Raw genomic sequence first — 23,914 nt, 5'->3', positions numbered from 1 at the left:
CCTATAACTCCAAACAACTGAGTCTGGGTTACCCTGACTGCTTTCGTCAAAATTCAGTTTAAAAAATCCTTCTGGAGGAGTTACCCAAACCGTAGTGGCTCTGGTTTTTCTAGCCAAAGTGTGTGCAAGTGTGGCCCAATTCCTCTAGATGTCATCAAATGAAAAAGAGCTGAAAGAAGCCAAGGATTTCGGCCAATGGATAACCCTGGTTAAGATACATTCCTTCACTTCTATATAAGACCTCTCTTTGTATTGGAAAATTCTAGCATTTCTTTCTTCCCAAATTGTCCATAGAGTGGCTACTCTGAAACATCTCCAGATACTTCTCCCTCTTTTTGTTGGGCAAGCAAAGGTAGTTGGTGAGAATAATGATTTTACCTTTGCTGGTTGATTCCACCTACATCCAAACAAAACAAACATCCAGTTCCAAAGACTTGCAGCAAAGGAACAAGAAACCAGTAAGTGGTAACGGTCCTCACTATGAGAATTGCATAGTACACACCAATTTGGGGATAAACAAATGAAAGGCTTTTTCTTTTGTAAGTTCTCCAAAGTATTAATCTTACCAAGGTAGTGATTTAAAAGGCGCGCTTAGGCGCACAGGCAAGGCACATTCTTGGGTAGGCGCCTCACCCAGGCCCTAGGCGCATGCCTGGTGCGCCTTGCGCCTCAGCCCAGGCATGCGCCTTTTGAAAATTTGATGCTTTTTTTCCTTTTTTTGAGTCTAGTAGCTTGGCTGGGGCTCCGCCCCCAGACCCTCGTGCCACGCCCCTCGAGGCAAGCCCAAACAAGTCCATGTTAGGGTCTTAAATTCTTAGTTTTCACACAAAATAAATAATGATTTTATAAGTCACATTAGCAAATAGGGGGTTCTCGAGCTTAGGCGGTTTGTAGAGTTAGGAATGTAATATGTCATATTAGCTACTTGAAGTAATGTAATTGAGAAAAAAAGAGATTGTGGGTTTTATATGCTTGAAAATGTTTTATATATTTGATTTCATTTTTAACTTTTCATTTGAATATGCTTTACATATTATGTTTATGCATTTTAATTTTAGATAATAGGTTTTTTAAAACATTTATTTTGAAATGTAATTTTATATTTTTTTAATATTATGTTTTATATTTTTTTGCATTTTTTTTGAATTTTTTGCGCCTTGCTTAAAAAGGTGCGCGCCTCGCCTTACGCCTTGCGCCTCGGGTGCAAATTGACCCCTGCGCCTTGCGCTTTTAAAACACTGTACCAAGGTACATTTCCCAACAAAAAACAACAATTTTGGAGGGCACAGGCTTTGCCCACACTTCTTTCACTGGGAAAGGCTCAAAGTTTGACACAAAGTTCTTTCTCCTTCTCCCATTAGGCCCATAAACATCTGTCAAGATCCATTCAAATCCATCTGACACTTGCCTAAACTTGATTGACATAGTGAATTTACTCACCAACTCTTCAATTCCAGTTATGGGTTCACAATTTCATTGGGGCAGCATGGAAATTCTGGAGCCGATGCAGCTTGTGAACCCAGGTTATGGCTGCTCTGGTCCTAGACACCTTGAGAAAGGAGGAAAGACTGAATTTGCAGCAAATTCCAAACCAGGCCTTTCGTTTAACCTCTTTACTTGCTCTCCCTGTATTAATTATTCTCCCTCCTTCTCTGTACCTGAGCCTTACTGTGTTTCTTTTGTGTCTCTTGATTCAGGTGATGGTGGACTTCTATCCCAACCCTCGGCAAGTCCCTCTGAACAAGCTTCAACTTTGAAGAGTTGCTTGAATATTGCCAATCAAGAGAACAATGGGGAAGGCACTAAGCAGCAGATAGGAACAAAAGGAAGCAGTAAGGGGAAGAAGTTGGTACTTGGGGTAAAGAAAGGGACAATTAGAGAGCTTAAGAGACTTAATTGGAGCTTTATCAACCAAGGAACTGGGCCTGTAAACAGCACCAATAGAAGGTTAGTTAAGGAAAAGAAGGGTGTAGGCAAATCATGAAGATCTTAAGTTGGATTGTAAGGGGGCTTGGAGGGAATTTGAAGAGAAGTTTGGTGAAAGACACTCTAAGGAGAGAAGACCCAGACATAGTGATCTTACAAGAAACAAAGAAAGAAGTAATGAACAGGAATTTGATTAAAGCAATTTGGAGAATCAGAGGAAGGAAATGGGTAGACCTCCCTGCAAGGGAAACTGCGGGAGGAATCCTAATTATGTGGAAAGAAGTAGTGGTTACTGGAATAGAAGTGGACAAAGGAGAGTTTACTGTTTCAGTCCTTTTCACAAATACTTCTAATGGATTCAACTGGATTATGACTGGAGTGTATGGGCCAAATTCTCCTTCTCAGAGAGGGAGGCTATGGGAGGAATTGGATTCCCTGCATGAGTTTGATGACTTTGCCTGGTGTGTTGGTGGTGATTTCAGTGTCACAAGACTCTGCAGTGAGTGCTCAAATAGTAGGAGAGTAACGAGAAATATGAAGGACTTCTCTGAGTTCATTGCTAGACACAACCTTAGAGATCCCCCCCTCAACAATGGCTCCTTTACTTGGTCAAACATGAGGGAATGTGTGATAAGTAGTAGATTGGATAGATTCCTCATGACCAATGATTGGGAGGAACACTTTCCCAATTGTGTGCAATTAATTAAGCCTCGCTGGATCTCTAATCATTGGCCAGTGGTGCTCCAGAATGAAATCTTTAGGAAGGGAAGGGTTCCTTTTAGGTTGGAGAAGGTTTGGACTGTGCATAAGGACTTTCAGCAAAGAGTAACTTCCTGGTGGGAGGAGTGCAGAGTGGAAGGCTGGGCAGGGTTCTGATTTGAGCAGAGGCTAAAACACCTGAAGAGGAAACTAAAAGCTTGGGGTAAAGAGGAGTTTAAGAGTTTTGTGGAAGAGAAGAATAAGCTAATTCAAGAGATTGATGATATGGACCAGAGAGAGCAAACAGGGAATTTAAATGTAGAGGGTAGAAGTTGAAGAGAAGTTATTAGAAGGGAGTGGGAGAAAATTATATTAAGGGAGGAAATCTATTGGAGACAAAGGTCTCGAGTGAGATGGCTGAAGGAGGGAGATGATAACTCAAAGTTCTTTCATAGCTATGCTTCAGGGAGAAGAAAAAAGAACTACATCTCAAAACTGAGGGTGGGGCAGAGAGAGGTAGAAGACAAGGGAGAAATTTCAGAAGTCATCGTGTAGTTTTTCAAAGGGCTCTACTCAAAGGATGGTACTAGCAGAATTCCTCTAAACAGATGGGAAGGCCCAAGATTGTCTGAAGACAAAAGGGTGTGGCTAGAAAGACCTTTTGAAGAACAAGAGATTAAAGAAGTATTCTTTAAGATGGACGGTGATAGAGCTCCTGGATCAGATGGGTTCCCTATTCTTTTCTACCAACTTTGCTGGGACACAATAAAATCTGATCTAGTGGAGGTATTTGCAGACTTCTACCTATCAGCCATTGTGAACAAGGGAAACAACTCAACATTCATCACCCTAGTGCCAAAGAAAGGGATCCTTAGAAGTTACGGATTTCAGACCTATCAGTTTGGTGGGAAGCTTATACAAAATAATAGCGGAAGTGTTGGTGACCAGACTAAAGGAGGTGCTGAATGATCTAATTTCAAACAACCAATTTGCTTTTGTGCAAGGAAGACAGATTACTGACAGCATTCTAGTGGTCAATGAATGTGTAGAAGAAAGAGGACAAAGTGGCAAGCCAGGGGTAGTAATCAAGTTGGACCTTGAAAAGGCCTATGACAAAGTGGATTGGGATTGCTTGTTAGAGATTCTAAGCCTGAGAGGTTTCAGTAGAAGGTGGATGAGATGGATAAAAGGGTGCATTAGCTCTGCTTGGTTTTCAGTCCTAATTAATGGGGAACCTATTGGTTACTTTAATGCAAATAGGGGCTTGAGACAAGGGTGCCCTCTATCCCCACTACTCTTCACTTTGGTAGCGGATGTACTTGGTTACTTTATACAAGAAGCGAAGGAGTTAAATTTGCTGAAAGGTTTTGAGATAGGTAGGAAGGCAGTTTTGGTTTCTCACTTGATGTTTGTAGATGACATTGTACTGTTTCTGGAGGCAGATTGGGAGAACATTTCCATCTTAAAGAGAGTGTTAATAGTTTTGAGATGGTGACTGGACTCAGAATTAATTACTCTAAAAGCAGCATTGTAGGGCTGAATGTTGGTGACCCTCTATTGGAGAGGTTTAGGGAGCTGTTGGGGTGTAAGTTGGAGAGGCTCCCTATTGCCTATTTGGGAATGCCTCTTGGTGGGAACTCGAGAAGTCTATGTTTTTGAGACCCGGAAGTGGAAAAATGTGAGAAAAGATTGGCCACATGGAAGAAAAGCTTTCTTTAAAAAGGTGGAAGACTTGCACTAATTAAGGCTTCCCTTGCCAACCTGCCAACCTACTTTCTGTCGGTTTTCCGAATCCCAGGCAAAGTAAAAAGCAAGATTGAAAAACTACAACGGGATTTCCTTTGGGAAGGGGGTGGTGAAAACAAGTGCCATCTAGTAGGCTGGAAGTAGGTTTGTAAACCAAAGGAAGTTGGCGGTTTGGGACTAGGATATATTAAAGAAAGGAACTTGGCCCTTCTTGGAAAATGGCTTTGGAGATATCCCTTGGAGACGGAAGCGTTGTGGACAAAAATCATCAAGAGCAAGTACGGGAGACATGCCAACAGTTGGGATAGAAAGGTCCACTTGAACCGGGTCAAAGCCTCAAAGCCTTGGAAAGATATTACTTCTATCTATGACAGTTTTCTTGATATTGTTAGATACCAGGTGGGGAATAGAAATAGAATCAAATTCTGGTCTGATTTGTGGTGGGGAGAGGACACCCTCGCTAACTCCTATCCTAGAATCTTTAACCTGTCCTAATCCAAAGAAGCCATGGTAGCCTCTAGCCTCAACCCCTCACCCTCCGGAACAACCTGGAACCTAAACCTTAGAAGGCCTCTAAGGGAAATAGAAATTGCTGATATAGCTAGTTTGCTAAACTCTCTTAATGAGGTCTACATCTCTCCCACTACCCCTGACCAAAGAATCTGGAAACCTGATCCTGCTGGTAAGTTCTCTAACTCCTTCAAGGCTCTAGTGTCAGAAGAGCAAAGGCCTCCTTTTCCAGCTAAGAAAGTATGGAGATCACACATCCCCCGTTGAGTCTCTTTCTTTATGTGGGAAGCTTGTTTAAAGAGAATAAACACGTGAGTTGTTGCAGAAAAAGTTTAAAGGCAGATTATGCATCTCTCCTCATGTTTGTCCTCTTTGTCTTGGCGACAGGGAGACAACTGACCACATCCTTCTCCACTGCCCGGTCACTAGAAAGGTTTGGTACTTCTTCCCAAAACCTAGTTGGTTACAGCTGGGTGTTCCTGGAGAGGGTGGTGGACATCTTGTGGCAATGGCAAGGCAGAGGGCTTGGGAAAAGAGGAAGATTTTACTGGAATACAGTGACCCATGCAGTCTGGTGGGGTATTTGGGAAGAAAGGAACATTAGAACCTTTGAAAATAAAGCTAGAAATGTTGAAGATCTAACTTCCTACATCACACATCTCTGCAACCTTTGGGTAATTAACTCTGAAGTGTTCAAGGGGCTCTCCCTAAATGATCTCCAGAGAAACCTACCAGAAATCCTACACTCCTCTCCAAGATCTGAGTGGACTATCAGACAGGCTCCTAGAGAAGAAGGAGAAATGACTCTAAACTTTGACGGTAGCACTCAAGGATCCACAGGTCAAGCAGGAATTGGGGGTGTAATCCGAGGGGAAAGGGGGAATATTTGCTGGGCTTACAGTGGTCCGATTGGGAGGGCTGATGCCACAAAGGCTGAGGTTTTGGCCGCACTCACAGGAATTCGCCTCGCCTAGCGGCTAGGATTATCCTCCTTAACAATTAAAGGGGATTCTGCAAATGCTATAGTTTGGTTACAGGACAAGGGAGGGCCCTGGAGATTAGCCCACTTTTTAGCTGAAGCCAGGGACATCCTAGACTCTATGAATGTGAAGTTTGTGAAGTTGGTCTGGATTCCTAGGGAGCAAATTTCTGTTGCTGATTTCCTAGCAAAATCAGGGGTCTCTAGAGATTTCTTGTTTGGTGACAGGTGTTTGCCTTTGTAATGCTGCCAAAGTGCCAAGCCTCTCTTGGCTTCAGTACATCCTCTCATGTACTTCTGTAAAGTTATCTTTGTTTCAAAAAAAAAAAAAATCACATCATCACAATACCTCCCGATTCTTGAATTAAAACCACATCCGGCTTCTCCTTCTTAAGTACCTCCTTGATTATGGACCTTTTCCTTGCCCTCCCTAAGCCTCTTACATTCCAGCTTACAATTTTCATTCCTGCTGACACAAATTTGACCCCTTTCCCGGCTTTTCCTACTTATTCCCTCTTACTCCCCCTTTCTTCCACTAGGTTCCTTATCCCCTTCTACATCTCTTTTTAGTCTTTCCACTTCACTCAATTTCCTTTCCTAGCCTTGCCATCCTCATTTTTTTTTTAGATACACTTTCAAGCATTTGACTCCTGAATTTTACAGCCGAATTTTTTTACATACTCAGCCCCTTCTTTCTTTTTATCTTCTAACCTCTGGATCTTCTATGTTTTAAAGGTAAAACCCTTAAAAGTACATAAATAATAATGTATGATTATCAAAATAATAGTATAGCCATAGTCAAAATAATTTATGATAGAATTTATTATTTATTATCAAAATAATAAATAATAATAATAATAATGATAATAATATACCCGTAGCATTTCAATAAAATGCCTGCCTTGTGATTTTTGTTACATAGAAGGAACATCACCACCTAGCAAAGCACCTAGTCACCTAGGCAGACTCCTTTTTTACAGAGGCATGGTGTTTAGGTGAGGTACCCTACCAAGGGTCCCTTGCTGCCTAGGTGATGCTTAGGCACATCTTGATAACTATATTCTCTGGTTAAGGTCAAAGGAATAGGTAGGTTATACTTAGAGAACAACAACATTAGCCAATAGCCTGAACTGCTCATTCAGGTAGGTTCCAAGAACTGCCAGCTGTTGAACATATTCTCTGGCTAAAACAGGGGTTACAAGAGAGAACCTTTTCTGGTTAACACCTGGACCAGGGGTGATTAGTAAAGAATTATTTCTATAATATAATAGTCAATATGGTTAGCTTTTGGCTGTTTCTATTTGCAACTTGCTATCTGCCTATTTGTATGGTAAGGACTAAGGAGATTTCTATTTCTGCAATTAAAATCTAATTCACTGTTGTATTTGTGACTTGCCATAAAAAAATCATGTTATGTCATTATGTGCTGTATTGCCGAGTATTCTGATATGCATGTTAAATGTGAGTGAGTGATATATTGTTTTGTGAAGAAATGTTGTATGATATCCTTATAGCATAGTATTTTAAGGATTTGTTTACATTTCCCAATTCAAAGTAGTTTGGCTTGTTCAAAAACTAGGTTGGTCAATTTTGGTACTTGCTGAGGTCAAAACCTGGAGACATGTCATGAGGAACTCAAATTTCCTGATTCTTAAAATCAAAATGTCTTGTATGGACTTGTTTAGTTTGCTTAGAGTGTTCACAATCTTTTTCAACTAAAATCTTGGAACTTAACTGCCTTTTACAGGTGGTTAGGTAACTTCCAAATTTTTATTTATTTATTTTTTTTAATTTGATGTATTCAAAAATTCATACAGCTAGGTTGATCTATCTGATTCCCGAGTTGGCATCATGTGATTACCCAAGGTCTAAGCTGGGTATAGCTTTACTCGAATCTTGTACTTGCTATCCTTGGTGCTTGATCCTACTGTATAATCTATTATATGGTAATTTTTTGAAACAATTTGTTTGTCTCTAGAGAGATATTGGTCTTTAGATGTCTGGTTCTGAATTTGATAGGTGCTATATTTCACTAATTACCAAGTCCTACTTCTTGATTTGAAGTGGCGGAAACCCTAATAGTCAAGTTTTGCTGCATATTGTTTTTCAGCGCCAGGCAGAACGAATAAAGTGTGAAAAAATGCAAATGAAAAGAGGAGATGATGCAGAACCTCAAGTCAAACCTGATTCTTTGGTTCCAGTTGCTCACTTTCATGGCTCTCGTCTTGCTTCTGCTCCATCACCATCACCATTTCAACAATCAGGATTTAGTTACAATTCAGAAAGTTCAGTATCTATTAGAAAACAAAATCAGCTTGGTCAAGCTACCGTGGGTCTGTCAGTCCTTGACATTAGAAGAAGGCAAAAAGTTCCACGATTGTCTTCAGGATCCACCATTGGTGCTGCCATTGTTGAAGCTGAAAACAGTCTTGAGATAGAAGTATGTATTAGGAAGAATTTAATGTAATTCTCATTCCAAAGCAATATTTTTCTATAAGCCAATCACTAGTTTGATACAACTACTGGAAGGGAGCAATATTTCTTTTAGTGCTTTATAATTTAGTAATTGACAACTGAAGTATTATTTTTTTTTCTCAATGACATTTATTTGGTTATTATCAAATTTAGATACATGAAAACAAAGAGGCATTGAAGATGAAGCTAAAGGAGTTACTCCGTGAGAAGTCGGACCTCTTTAACAAAGAAAATCCAGAGGACAAGGTTTGAATTTGCAGATGCAGTTTCTTTTATTGTTTGTATTTATTTAATGTGCAATTTATATCTATAGTTCTATATCAAGGTGGTTCATTTTTAAAGTTCACACTACCAGCCTTGTTTGCTAAAAATCTGGTTTTGTTTGGATTTATCTCTGATTTGTTTTGATTGTTTAATTCTAAGTTGTGGTCTGGCATCCCCTCTTATCAGGTAAAATTGGGCGAGCCAGGGTGGAAAGAACGGTATTATGAAGAAAAGTTTTCTGCAAAATCTTCCGATGAACTTGAAAGAACACGAAAAGATGTTGTAAGTTAAATGAACTGAAATGGAATGCTAATATCACTTTACATTAGGTTATTGTAGTCTAGTCTAATATTTTACATTCTTTTTGAAAATGGCCTTGTTAATGTGTATGCTATGATTATAGAGTGTATAAAAAATTTTAACAATAAAATATCTTTATTCTGAATATCTTTTCATTACATATATATTTTTTTTTATGAATACCTTTTCAGTACATATTATTATAAGATTTTTTGCTTCTGTACTTTTGTTTTCTTGTTCGGGTTCTCTTTGTACACAGGGTTTGGTGTAAATGGTCTAGTTAATTTCACAGTTGCCTGCCAAAATCTAGCCTCTCTTATTGCATTCATTCATGTTCCCCCATCCATCCATAAATGATCTTTGAATCTCTCAAGAAGAAATAGGATCCGAAAATCACCTTAAGATAGTATCGCATAGGTTTGGCTAATTGCAATCCCTCTAAACGAGAGCAATTCATTCAGAATTTCTGGTGTCAATGAGGCCTGTGTACAATTTAAGATCTCTCCAATGTTATCTATGATCTCCCGCAACTTATCTCCCTGGATGTCCATGACTATAGCCATCAAAAAGTTTTACTTGATCATTAATAAAAGTATTCATTACTGCTAAATGATACAATTTCTAATAATGGTTAAGGTGAGCCTTGGATATCATCTTGGAGCCTTTGGGTTATTTTTCTTGTTGTTTTCTTGATTCCTTTTTTTTTTTAATTCCTTTATATGCCTCCCAGGTCACCTCTTCCTTTTCTCCCCCAAGGATGGCTCCTCTCTACCCAAGATCAAGTCATTGTACAACCTGTACTTGTGGATATAATATTTTTGCTTTTGATAAATGAGTAAAATTTTATTAATCCAGCAGATAAGAGTTACAGGCAACCCAGGGAAAGGCATGAGATGCGACCTTTCCTTTAAGATTGGTCAAAGAATTATAAGTTCAAATAAAAATTACAGGGTAACACAAAATAAAGAAGCCCGAGAAACCCCCTGTTTAGCAAGTGAGTCAGCCATCGAGTTAGCTGATCTGCCTACCCACTGGACTCTAATTGTCATATTCCTTGTTAGCCACTTAACCTTTTTAAGGAGATCTCTATGGCCCCAGATCAGAGTCCGGATTCAGCAACCATCCCTGATCCCACAACCACCTGGGAGTCCCCTTCAATAAGCAAATGTTCTATTCCTAGCTGAATTGCAAGCTGGATTCCTTGTACAGCAGCAAGCAGTTCAGGCCTTGTAGAGTCTCCCAGACCCTACAGGACCTGAATACAAAGATATAATTCTACCCTCTGGATAGAATATTAACCACCTACTTCTGTCTTACTCCTACATATCAGCTATTGTAACCATTTCTTCCCTCTTTCTGGAGCCTTATTGGTGCCTTTTCATGTTTGCTTTCCTCTCTCTGAGTACTAAAAGAGGGAAGATCTTGTGGAACAAGATCAGCTTCTTTGTGGAGTGTTTGAAATGAAAGAAATAATTGAATCTTAGAAGTAAAAGGACAAAAGGTTAGTTCCAGTATTGATTTCATTGCAATTGGGATTACTCAATGGGTCTTAACAAAAGAGAATTCAAAGGAGATTTGGTGGATCCATGTTACTTGGTTGTGGCAAGGACATGGCTGGAGAAGGTGTAGGATACAAAATTTACACTGATTGTTCATCTTAGTCCTCTGCCCCTTAGTTTGGTTGTCAGTTGTCATCAGACAAAAGTAGGTGCTGGCCCCTTAGGTTCTCTCTTAGAAAAGTTTAGGTATTAGCATCCCACTTGGACTGCTTGTTCATGTGGGTTCCTATATTTGCTAATGCATTAGCTGATTTTCTCTGGCCAGAGAAGGGGTTGGGGGATCAGGGGCTCCAGAGCTAGGGGCTGATCTATCAGATCAATGTAAAGCCTCTTTTTTCTCTCCTGTTGTACTCAGCCTTGTGCTGTTTTGTATTGGTTTTGTTCTTTCATTTTATCATTAATAAAATCTTATCCTGCTGTGGTGGGAGTTAAATGGAGAGACTGAAATCTTAGGCATCAAATAGGACAGGCCACATTCGGGCTTAGTCATTACAAGCTGAAGCAACATGGATCCCCCAGTCAGCTAATTCTCATGCAGGCTACCTTTCTCGTGAAGGTGTTAGTAGACAGGAGCTAGTGTGAGGAAAGAAAGGATCATTCGGTTACCTCATGTGATTTTTTTTTTTTTTTTGGGGGGGGGTGTGGGGGGAAGCAGCAATTGTTCAGCTCCATAATTCTGACTGTAAAATAATGTATAATGTCACTTTATATATTTTCTTTTTTACTCTGTTCTGACAAGCAACAAGATTTTAAAGTTTCCAATCGGGAAAAAAAATGCTGTGGGGAGTATACTGCATTTATCCTTTTTTTTTCTTATATTTGTTAATTACTGTAATGCATGATGGTAAGACTTCTGGGATAAAGAGAGCATACCAGGCTGGCCTAAAACAGTTACCTGACATTACCAGTCTGGTTTCTGGAATAATGACGATAGGGATCAAGGATGACACAAAGTGGGAATGGTTCAGAGGATGATGGGATGCCACTGGAAGAGTTGGACTGAGAGAGGTAGATGTTGTTTGGTTCTCAGGTTATCTTAAAAATGGGTTGACTGCTCTCTCTTCAATGGTGGTCATTTATAGGTTTTTCCCCTTTTTACAGATCACCTCAGTCTCTATAGGCCCATGTTGAGTGCCAACATAATCCATGGAATAGTGTTTCACAGTGGATCTTGTCCTCTGGACTAAGTCTATCGCCTCTGAGGCCTGAAGTTAGCTCCTTAAACAGGTCAGCCTGGTGTTTCTCATGCATGAAGCCCAGAATCGAGTCATGGGCATCCACAATAGCAAGGAGTGTAGTCCTTCACAAATGTGCCTACAGCCAAATCTACAAGCACGTAGTTCACCAAGTGTACATTATGCAGAGCATATACACCCATATTCATTCTCGTGTAAGCATATTTATGGATTTTCTATTTTTTCAGATATTCTGTTGTGAATGCCATTTTAAGAAATTCTCACCCTATTTTTTATGATTTTTTCCAATTATGTATTATATGCTTGCTTCTTTAGATTAACATTAATTAGTAGAGATTTCATTTTTTTATTTGTTGTTAGGTTCTAAGATATACGGAGGGCCTATGCTGGGTTATGCACTATTATTATGAAGGTGTTTACTCTTGGCAGTGGTAAGGTTCTCTTGTTTTTTTATGTTAAGTCATTTGTGAACTAGAATGTATTGTGCCTGATTGCTAGATACAACCAAATGGATGGGTTAGAGTACAAATTTGGATACATATCCTACATATGTTCAAATGCATATGGAACTTGTTTTTCCTTCATACAATATGAAGCTTATCCATCACAAAAATTTGCTTCCAATCACCAAGTAAGGAAAATAATATGGGTAAATAAGGCCTGCTTGGATTTAGCGGTCTTATCTTTTTGAATACTTGGATTCTTCTGAATATTCCATCTTTTGCATTTGTTGGAAATTCTTTGATTTTTTTCCAAGTTTTATTCTTATCATTATGCACCTTTTGTTTCTGATCTGAAGGATCTTGATCAGTTGCCAACTATTTATTTTTGGAAATTCTTTGGTTTTTTCCAGGTTTTATCCGTATCATTATGCACCTTTTGCTTCTGATCTCAGGGATCTCGATCAATTGCAGATAAGCTTTACACTAGGTGCCCCTTTTAAGCCATTCAATCAACTGATGGGGGTTTTTCCAGCTGCAAGGTTGAATAATTGCCATTCCTTTTTTTCTTTTTCTAGTTTATATTTAACTTCAAATGATCTTTTTTCTTGTGAGGACTTTCTGATTGGTTGATCTATTTGTAGTTCCCATGCACTTCCTGAGCATTATAGAAAATTGATGACTGACCTAAACTCACCTATTATTGACTTTTATCCAACTGGTATGCTTTGTTCTTGTGTCATCATCTATTTAAATTAGAGTATTGCATGCATATTATGATTTCCCCCCTTGATTATGTTGGTCAGATTTTGAAGTGGACATGAATGGAAAGCGATATTCTTGGCAGGTTGGATTTTCTTTTTCTCTGTATAGTAACATTTGTTAATTTGTTATACAGATATGGAGGTCTAGAGTAACAAGTTTTTCCTAGTTGAATTCTTCGTTAATGAATATTCTTTTTATTTTGAAGGGTATTGCCAAATTACCTTTTATTGATGAAGACCGCCTTCTTGCTGAGATTGAAAAATATGAATATACTTTGACGGTATGGTAGTTTAGCCAAGCAACTATTTTAAATAAACTAAGATTATAGATTATTATATAGAAGTCATATTTGGTTTTAAAGAGCTCAGTATTTGTACACATTTCTGCTGTAGGAAGAAGAAGTGCGGAGAAACAGTGTGATGTGTGACATGCTTTTTGTGACTTCATCACATCCTCTCTCTCCATATATATTTTCCCTTAGTGATCGCTGTAGACAATTGCCAGACAAAGAACAAATAGAAGTTAAAGAAAAAGTTTATCCCAAATCCAGGTTAGCAAGTTTCGGCTATTGGTAACATATTGGCAACTTTAAAGCATATTTCTTAATGCTAGCTTGGGGTATCTGAGCACCCTTTAGTTAACTCATTTTCTTTAATATTCAGTTTTAGAGAGGGGAACCCTTCTTTATTTTAGAGCTTTCCTCAAAATTTTTAAGTTCTTAGTAAAACTATTTCTTTTGATAGATAACTTGCGAATTTTATTGATTTGTGGAAAAAAATGTAAGATATGTAGAAATAAGGTTGTTCCCAAGCACCCCTCAGCTAAAAAGAGGAGCTAAACTCCCCTCCCTATAATACACTCCTTTTAGTTAAGATACTGCATTTTCCTGTTCACTTTTTGTGGTCCCCCAAAATAAACATTCCTGTTGGCCTCTAGTCTTGCCAATGCTTCTGCTATTTCCATTGATTATTCTACTTATCCAGTTGAATGTGGCTCTCATTTCCTTTGCTGACCCAGTTACTTCTCATATGGCATCTCTATGGCACCATGGGCACTTAATTGTTGTTCTTCATCCACCTAATGATTGTGTGAGAATCACCTTACATTAGCAAGTTATTATAATTTAATGTTTTCCCAAGCTTCAACCCCTGCACTAGTGCCATCATTTCTGTCTTGATTGAGTTACCTTAATAATAGATTGTCAAGATTGCACCTTCGTAATTTCTAAATACACCCCTTATTCTCCATTAAACCAGGATTGTCCAGACTGCATCCTTCAAAATTTAATTTGGTGGTGGAGAGGCCATATGCTAGCTTTTTTAAGGATTCTGGCAAGGATGAGTTTGTTATTTGCCGCCAGCTTATTATTATTGCTATTTTTTTGAAAGGTTAAAACAGAATTGTATTAATATATAATAGGCAGGAGAGAGTGCTGCCCAAAAGCTGCACAAAGAGGGCCAACAATGGAGCCCCTGGCACCCTTTTATTCCTACCACCCTTTAATTCACTCAACCTTCTACACACATCTCCCCCACCAACCAAGGCTCCTCCCCCACCGCACCACCCCTCTTCCTGTTCCACAATTTTTCCCTGTTTCCTTCCCAATCGGCCCATAGACACTTCTAGTTACCACTTTTGGATCTGGTTTAAGACACATCAATGCCAATGACAGAACATTCTCCTTAAATGTCCAACCTAAGGCATCCCAAATTGTTAATATACCCCCAGCCAGACCTTTTGATTCAACCATGCCACTCAAAATTATTTCCACCCCACAAGTTTCCACACAACATGCCATTCAAATCTTCAAGTTTCTTGAAGCAATAGCACCTCTACTTTGTTACATTCTGACCATCTTACCACTCTCCTATGTTCTCTCAACCCCTTCACATTCCAAGAGCAAACTCAACCCCTTAACCTCTCTATTTCCAGATACACTGAACTTTTTACCATGAGTTTCAACCAATAGTACTTCTTGCTCATCTTCTCCACTTTCTAAATCAACTTCAATAAAAAAACTATTATTTTTTTTATTGGAACAATCAAAAACTATTATAGCTCCACTAGTTTCATTTTTTCCAAAATATATTTTATCTTATGAAGCTTGAAGCACCTAATAATTATAGGTTTGTAGGGAAGGTAAGGCTTACTTTTGTTTATGGGCCATGGTGATATTCTCCTTAGGTGAGGCTGTATTAATGAGTGAGGCTGCACCTCGCGCTTCATATTGAGATGCTTGTAATAGACTATTTATCATTTGCTTCTAATGAAATCAATTGAATTTTTATCTATCAAAAAAAAAAAAAAATCTCCTTAGGTGGACAGTGAATGCCGTCCTATGGAGGATGAAAGGGTGTGATTGGAACATTTGAACAAGGGGTTTAATCAAGGTCCAAAGTAGGGGTGAGCAAGAAAACCAAACCGACCGAAACCGAACCGAAAATTCAGTTAACCAAACTAGTTGGTTTGGTATTTAAAAAACAAACAAAGGTACTGGTTCAGTTTCGGTTAACCAAAATAGAAAATCGACGATTAACTGAACCGACCGATATACATTTATTTATATATATTTTATGTATATTATATATATTTTATATTTTCTATACATTATAAATTAATAAATATGCATTATATATAAATATATATTTATAATATATAATATATTATTTATTATTTAAAATATAATATTTTATATATATTTCTAGTGTTTTATTATATTTTTATATATTTTTTTTATAATATATATTGCAAATAATAAAAAAACTGATGAATGGACAAATCGAACCGATGTTTAACCAAACCGGTCAACCGGTTAACTGATCAGCTTCGGTTCGGTTCCGGTTACCGGTTTTCCAATAATCGGTAACCCTGGTTCAGTTTCAAAAATATGCCCACGGTTTGGTTAGCTGAACTGTGAGCACCCCTAGGGGTGGCCACGAGCCGAGCTATTCACGAGCTGCTCAAGCTTGGCTCGTGAAATGCTCGGCTCGACTTGGTCTTAACCAATCTTGACCCCAATTTATAGGCTCGATTAATAAACTAGCCGAGCTCGAATATATATATATATATATATATATATATATATATATATAATTCTTAATTTTTTAATATCAAATAAAAAATATTTTTTATATAATTTTTTATTTTTATAAAACATTTTTTCTGAAATCAAGCTTGAGCTTATGAGTTTTTGACTTGAGTTGAGCTCGAGCTCAATGTTCTAGTTCGAACCGAGCTTGAGCCTTGTACAACAGTGGCGAGCCGAGCTTAAGCCTCGTACTATTCGACTCGGCTCGACTCAAATCCACCCCTAAGCACCCCTAGTTCAAAGTATCGGAAATGCAAGGTGTATGAAAAAGAATTTTAAGAGACGTATCGGGATATGCTTTGGATATGCATGGATACGGATGAAAAATCAAGATATGCATAAATATGTTAAGAAATTCAAATAAATCCTAAAAAAATATATTACTAACAATAATTACAAGTTTTATATGATTCTAAAAAGGTAATTTAAATGTAAAAAACCATAATTTAATTATTTATATGAAGGGTGAGATATTGGGACACAATTAGTAACCATTGAAGAATGATGGAATAACTAAAATGTGAAAAATAAAAAAAACTAAAATATGAATGCATATACATCAATTTTCAAATAACCAATATAATTTATTTTAATATTTATTAGTATATAAAATTTAATAATTAATTCTAGCATTTATTAATAAACACCCACTAAGAAAAGAGAATAAGTACTTAAAAAAAAATGCATATACTCATAAGTCATAACAAACAAGTGGGTGCGGCTTGGTGGTGAACTTATGGTTGTTAAAGTCTAGTGACCAAGGTTCAAGTCTGGCCATCTCACCTAAAGTTTGTAGTTTTTATAGTAACAAAACGAAATTAATGAAGTTACAAAAAAAAACTAAATTAATGAGAGAGAGGATCATTAATGAACGGAATTAATGAGAGAAATTGACTTAGGCGCTAAAATTCAAATTTAAAATTTAAATTTGTTTTAGAAGTAATTAACTAATTAATGATAGAGAAATTAGACTTAAATTTAGGAGTAATTTTCGAAATTAATGAGGGAGAATTCAGTATTAAATATAGATTGAGAAGGGGGCCTGAAACTATCAAGTATATTGGGCTGTATTGGACTGTTTCGGAACCATATCTGCCAATACAGACCCAAAACAGCCCGTGATGGGCCCATATGTGCGATACGGCCTGATACATTGCGATATTTTGAACCTTGGGATTGATATAGTACAAATGAGTTTCACATTGAGGACTCTAGGACCATTTTTAATCATCAATATATTAGAATATTTGTTTGCACTTATACAAGGGCTATGATCCTGGTAGTGTGACTTGTCAAAAAATGATCCTGGTAATGCAACTTCACTTACAACTAGACCCGTTCATGGGCCGGGCTGGGCCGGGCTCGGGCCGGGCTTTTACTCATCATTAATGGAAATATGCTAGGCCCGAGCCCGAGCCTGGCCCGACCAACGGGCCTATAACTTGGGCCCGAGCTCGACCTTGATAAAAAGCCCGAAGCCCGACCTAATAAAAAATATTACAATTTTCCCTATTCAAATTAGAATTAAAAATTCAGATGTTTTTTTTTTCCTATCTAAATGAACAATGGGCCTACAAGATGGTTTTTTCCCTTTCTTTTACGTTTTAAAACACAGTTTTACATTCTTAAATAAAAAAATTTATTCAAATGGACATAATCACATAACCCATTTTAAGTCTAATTTTAGGTCATGCCGGGCTATTTTGACAAAACCCGAGCCCGGATTGAATTTATTGCGGGCTGGGCTTTTTGGCCCGAGTTTAAGCCCGCGGACCTATAAACATGTTCAAGCCCGTCCGGGGGCCGGGCCGGCCTGTCGGGCCACCTGGCCCATGAACAGGTCTACTTACAACAATCCCAATGATAAGTTCCATCAAATGGTTTTAGCTCAAGGGCCATTTTCTATCCATCTAAGTAGCAAGCCACCATGACCCTTATTCTCACACATATAAAGCTAATTTTCCATTCTAATCATATAGGATGCACACTGCAAGTTTTATATCAAACCATGTACTGCTAGTGCCTTGGACATATCAAACAATGCATCTATTACATTCTTTTCAGGTTCTTTTATGTGAGTAGCAATTTTTATTAGGGTTAATTACTTAAATGTACCCTTTGATTTCACTACACTACTTAAATATACCTTCTTAAAGCATTTAACTTTTAAGATTGAAAGGAAAAATCAAAGGACAAAAATGCCCTTTACTGTTGTTTAAATTTTCAAAACATACACTTGACTGTTATTCCAGAAACAAAGAGGACTCTTTCAAAAACCCTACACAGCACTTCAAAGCCAGAGAATAATCAAATCATCACGCTTCTCTTGCTCCCTCCCTTTTCTCTCTTTCTTCAATCCAAACACCAACTGTCAATAAAAAATCTGAACTCTAAAGGTCTTCATTTTTCTCTCTTGTTTGAATAGTCCCGAAACAAAAATATTGATGTCTTATAATTTATAAATGATTCTTTGCACTTTCTGCAACAGAGGACAAACTTATGTTTCTTTCAGAATGGATTCCAATGCTGCCCTGGAAGTGTTTGACAATAAATTTGAAGCCCTTGCCTTTCTGAGCATTTTCTTCCTCCAAAACTCTTTGCTTGAGCATTTCATTCAAATCATTATTCTTTTGGTTGTTAGAGGATTGCAAAATCTTTGCCTTCCTTGCCTTCCTGAGAATTTACAGGAAGCCCTTGCCTTCCTTGAACTCTTGCTGCTGTTAGAGGATTGCAAAGTCTTGAGCTTTGATCTAAACCACAACTTACATTCTTATTGCAGTGTGCGGAGATCTGATATATTGCAGAAAGAAATGGATAAGAAAATATATCAGAGAAATAGTTGGTGATCTGTAAATGGCCTTTTATCTAACATTCCTAACAACTTGAAATGTACGGCAACCTAACCCAGTCTACCCCATTAGGTGGAAATAAACAAAAGCAGTTGGTGAATCTGAGGATGGTTATACTATACGATAGCAGATTCAGATCCACCAAAAGAGATCAAAAAACATATTTGAGCAATCACAAGTATGTGTGGGAACAAGTGATGGGAAAATGCTAGACAAGGAAACTAGCTAGGCAGAATCAATGGGGGGAAGAGTATGGGAAAGAACATAGTGATCTCTAAATTGATAAGTTGTTAGAACTATTTAGGAACCAAGCACTGCTATAAATCACGTAAAAAAAAAACCAATGCGGAAAGGTGCAGGTCTTACAGATCACGATCCATTTCTCTAATCTATTTTTCTTGTCCATTTCTTGTCAGGCAGAGGTTCTTTGAAATAATTTAATAGCCTTATTTCCACTGCAAGTGTACAGATTCTCTTTTGTCATCATGAAATGGCCTCCCAACAACCTAGCATGCATCTTGTCAAGGAAGTTGGAGGCATTGGAATGCCGGACTGAGTTGTTTTTTTTTCAGTCTTTTTGATTTGGGTTCATGAGCGGAATTTTCCTTTTGGGCTTCTGGACCACTTCCTCTTCCTCTTCTGGTGTTGTTCATGGGGATTCAGTGGCATGGTATTGGTCTTCTCCAGATCAAGGAAAGCCAGATGGTCCACCATTCATCTTTGAGGTGGAGGAAGCAATGACCAACCCCCTTTCGCTTCCCTTTGAAAACTCAAGAAGTGGAAGAGATGAGGATGAGTAAGTGCCATTGTGGAGGGGTAAAAGGGAGATTAAGATGAAATGTAATAGGTAAGTCATATTACTTCTAAACAGCATTGCTCAATAACACCCTGTATCTATTATTTATCAAAAAAGAGCACCCTGTATCTATTTGCACAAAAATCTAAAAAGCCCTTTGTTTAATTGATTTATAAAAAGTGTCATTGCTCAATGTTGGTCCTGGCTATTTGGGGTCTTGGGAGGGTGGACTGGATATGGACCTAACCTTAGGCAATATTTGCACAAGATGACTGCTCTCTGACTCTCAGGTTTGCCAGCCTGAGATTTTATCATTCACCAGCAATGGTCTCCTGTTCAATAAATTTATACAATATAAAGATAACTTGGTCAGACATAAGACCTGGAAGGAGGATGAATTGGTATGGGTTGGCCAATCTGGTTGTATTTAACCCCATTGGTAGTGTCATTAACCTTTCTAGTTCAAGAATTCATCTGTTTCTATCACCCAGATTAACCAGTTTTGACTGTTTTACTGTCTATCTGGATCTTACAATCTATGTTACCAGACACAGCAAGGGCATGGATGAACAAGGTGTTAGAGAAGAATTTATGCTAAAAATTAAAGTGTTTTGTCACGATATAGTCTATGACCAATAAGAACCATTTAGGCCAAATCCTGGGTCATCCAATTCTACCAGTTGCTCTTTGCCTTAAAACAATTGATCAATATGCCTAATATGGCGATATCCACTTTTTATGTTTTTTTGGTTATGAAGCGATATCCACTTCTGACCATCCAGATGATAAACATCCTTTTAATGTGACTTTAGCTCTAGTTCTTACTTAAGTTTTTGTTCTCTGTGCCATTGTGCTTTCTGTTCTCATTTGAAGAAATCTGTTTTGTGCAATCCTCTGATTTTATTTTAGGACTACATGCAGTGGTGGGATGAATGGGTACATATCGCTTTGTAATGGAGATCCTTGTCCTCCTGTTTTCCGATGTCCTGTTACTGGAATGGAAGATATTATGAATAATCAAGTCATGTAAGTGTTTTCTGAACTTGGAATAATCTTTTAGATGAATTGAAACTTTAAGTACATGTTACTGATTCTCTCTCTCTCTCTCTCTTCCTTTTTTGCAATTCAGATGTGCTATATATAGACTTCCAAATGCACATAAACATATTACTAAGCCGCCAGCTGGGGTTATATTCCCAATGAAGGTATAACAGAAGTTAGAACCTGTGAACCACTTACCTTTTAAAGAATGTCTATTTCTGCTGCTTGCTTTTTGTTTCATTAGTGTTTCATGTTCAAAATCTAGGAAAATCCCCAATTTATATATATTATGAGAATTGAGAAGTGCACAAGTTCTTGGCATGAATTGATTAGCAAGTTAAAAAAAAAAAAGATAACTAAAGGCTCACGTTCAGTGCTTTCCCTGACATTTTATTACATAAAGCGAAAACATGATAAACCATGGAAGGAGAAATTAAAACAATTAATCAGAACAACCCATGAACCTAATCTATGTTAAATTAATAAAAAAGGAGAAAAAACTGATAACCCATGGAAGGGTCCCTGGAATTTTGTAGAAGAAGATCGATTCACCCCATGTTGGTTAGGCCATGGGGAAAAAATAAGATAAATAAACCATTTGATGCAAGTGGTTCTATAATAGAACTAGATGCTTTTGATGCCTTTAAAAAAAACACAAATGTTTTGAAGAAGAATTGCTATTTTGGTTAATTATGTCCACGGAAGATATTTTAAAATTTCTGTTATTAACACTTGGGTGGAGGAGGGGTTATGGTTGAGAGATATTAGGAAATTCTAGTTTTACAGTTACTGATAAAAAATATTAGAAAATTTTAATAATAAAAAAGTGTAAGAAATGTTTGGGTGGAGAGATTCAAATTCAATTGGTGATTTGTGTGTAATAAAGACGAACAAAGGAGATTTATAAAAAAAGGCAAATAAAGGAGAATAGAATTTAATTTCTGACATTTTATTTCCTAATGTAAATTTAGAGATATTAATTGGGGGATTGGATGTAAAGATGGGAGCTAATTCAGGAACCCTTCCTTAATTGCTACTTTGTAATTTAGCCTAAAGTTTCATGGTTTGAAGAAAAACATATGGGGAGACATGTTTGTAAGTAAAAATTTTATGATGCTTTATGATGGGAAATAAAGAATCCTAATTTAAAAGTTTTAGTATATTCTTTATTTTTAATATTTCACATGTATGAAAGGGGAGAAGAGACTCTATGAAGCCTGTGGTAAGAGATCCTTGGCCTACAACACTCCTCTTGTTGTTATTTATATAGATAGGTGACATTTCCAATCTCCCTTGTTATGGATTATTGAACGAAGGTATGGGAAATGGTCACATTGAGTTATCACTTGGTCTCCAATCCTAACTATACCCTAATTTGCACTCCTATTATTATCTATTATTAAATTTACATACCATATGTTTTGTTTGTCCTACTCTTGTTTCTAAGGTATTTGTCCTAAGCTAAACATAATGTCTTCTAATAAATGCTAAACACAATCCTATATGTATAGGTGCAACTTGGGTTGGCCCGAGTAAGCATTTTACACTATTTTGGGCTCAGGCCTATTAAAATTTTGACAAAAGCTCAACTTAAGCACGCCCAAGTTTTACATGTCTGTGTGTAAACCTTTGTGGTTAATTCTGGATGATATACTGATAAAAGCATGAATATCAAATGTAATTAGTTGAGAGTTGATTCCAAAAGATTGGGCTTTATATTTTTACTGGATCCAGAATTGGATTCCTGATCCAATAATGAGTTTGTTAGATTATCATTTTCTTTTTATATGCATGACCTTTTTTGTGCTTTCAATTGGTGGTGAGCTTTGAAAGACCCCACGGGAGGACTTAACACTCCCTAGGAATTTGCCCTGTGGTCCGACTTTGGTTGCTTGAAATACTGTGCCATCTGAACGTGCATCTTCTCCTCTTGCAGACTGTTACAGTAGGGGATCTCAAGCCAGCTCCTGTGTTATGGCATGAAGATAATGGAAAGAAGCCGTGGGAAAATGGAAGGTACTCTGCCAATATATACCGCTGATTTTCTGCCTTCGTTCTAAAAGGACAAAGTAAAACAATTAATTACTTGCTCACTTGTTTCAGGCAAAATCCTCGTGGAGCCATTTCTGGTCGACAGCTTGGGGAGGTCGCACATCGACTTATTGTTAACAGCTTACAGACGAGGATGGAACATAATGGGGTTGATCATATTTCCAACCCACCGCAATCTTGTGCTACAGGGAATACTAAACAAAATGGCAGACATCATTATCAGGAACGTCATAAAATGGCACATGGGGCAAGACCGTTCTGATGGGTTTTCTTATCCCACTGCTGCTCAAAATCCAACAGATAATGGCACATGGGGCAAGACCATTCTGATGGGTTTTCTTATCCCACTGCTGCTCAAAATCCAACAGATAATGGAAACAGACTGCATTATGCTTCCGCTTCACAACACCCATATGAAAGATCGGCTAATCCACAGTTCGGAGGTGGTTGGAGTCCAGACGATGACTACTCACCTGGTCAACTACGTGGTGGGAGGTCACAGCATGCTCCTAGAACCGCGGTAGTGGTGCCCACTGGTGGACCTAATGTTCATCCCGGGGCTGGATACTTGGGTCACCAAACATCTTCGACTGCAACTCTTCATCAATGGAGAGGTGGTCAGGGCCCTGCACCAAATCAAAGGAGTGCTGGAGGACGAGGACATCCTCGAAGTTCGGCAATCGATATTCAGCATTAGATTAGATAGAGAGAAAAGCGGACCCTCTCCCACTGACTACAACCGTCTTTAACGTCGTTTGAAATTTTGCAGTTGATTGCGGGATTGTTGTAAAATAGCAGCGCTCTATGTTTTATGTTTTATGTTTTCTCAAGGATTTTTTTTGCAGGTATATTGTATTTTTCCTAATTTATTTCTGTTGTATTCCATGCCAAAAGAATGCTGAAATAAATTCCCCAAAGCGTTACAACCATCCGAATAGATTGAACGCGACCAGTCTCTGGGCTAGTCATTTGAATGTATGCCACTCAACATGTTTATTCAGAGGTAAATCCATGATGCCTGAAGAGCCTTGACCAATCAACACTCCCCATGGGTGAATTTTTCAAGAAAACCACTTAATTGGTTTCTATCATTTTGACGGGTTACAAAGAACTGCTTGAATTGGGTAATTTGGAAGCCAAAAATAGAATCAACCAAGATTGCATTTAGCCCTTGAATAAATTAGAGTAATAGGGTTTGGGATGCACCATTCTGATTCAGATTCCAGACC

General features: G+C 37.9%; 1 protein-coding gene across 4 annotated transcripts in view; it reads left to right on the top strand.

The window, feature by feature from the left end:
• The window catches only part of XRN3 (5'-3' exoribonuclease 3), a 50,420-nt gene extending 26,806 nt beyond the window's left edge, over nucleotides 1-23,614 (top strand). For 2 of the 4 annotated variants that reach the window (XM_010256860.3, XM_088887815.1), the window contains 13 exons: nucleotides 7,971-8,300; nucleotides 8,489-8,581; nucleotides 8,786-8,881; nucleotides 12,015-12,085; nucleotides 12,508-12,636; nucleotides 12,739-12,815; nucleotides 12,901-12,941; nucleotides 13,065-13,139; nucleotides 13,252-13,409; nucleotides 20,502-20,618; nucleotides 20,722-20,797; nucleotides 22,570-22,649; nucleotides 22,737-23,614. In XM_010256860.3, coding sequence (XP_010255162.1) covers nucleotides 7,971-8,300; nucleotides 8,489-8,581; nucleotides 8,786-8,881; nucleotides 12,015-12,085; nucleotides 12,508-12,636; nucleotides 12,739-12,815; nucleotides 12,901-12,941; nucleotides 13,065-13,139; nucleotides 13,252-13,409; nucleotides 20,502-20,618; nucleotides 20,722-20,797; nucleotides 22,570-22,649; nucleotides 22,737-22,947 — 1,554 coding nt within the window. In that variant the 3' untranslated portion in view covers nucleotides 22,948-23,614. The remainder of the gene's footprint in view (nucleotides 1-7,970; nucleotides 8,301-8,488; nucleotides 8,582-8,785; nucleotides 8,882-12,014; nucleotides 12,086-12,507; nucleotides 12,637-12,738; nucleotides 12,816-12,900; nucleotides 12,942-13,064; nucleotides 13,140-13,251; nucleotides 13,410-20,501; nucleotides 20,619-20,721; nucleotides 20,798-22,569; nucleotides 22,650-22,736) is intronic. The other 2 variants (XM_088887814.1, XM_010256861.3) reach the window with 2 other exon arrangements.
• Nucleotides 23,615-23,914: the final 300 nt, after the last annotated feature.

Source organism: Nelumbo nucifera, chromosome 5, assembly GCF_055504915.1.
Source record: "Nelumbo nucifera cultivar China Antique chromosome 5, China Antique-T2T, whole genome shotgun sequence".
NCBI lineage: Eukaryota > Viridiplantae > Streptophyta > Magnoliopsida > Proteales > Nelumbonaceae > Nelumbo > Nelumbo nucifera.
This window is presented reverse-complemented; position numbering and strand designations above follow the sequence as displayed.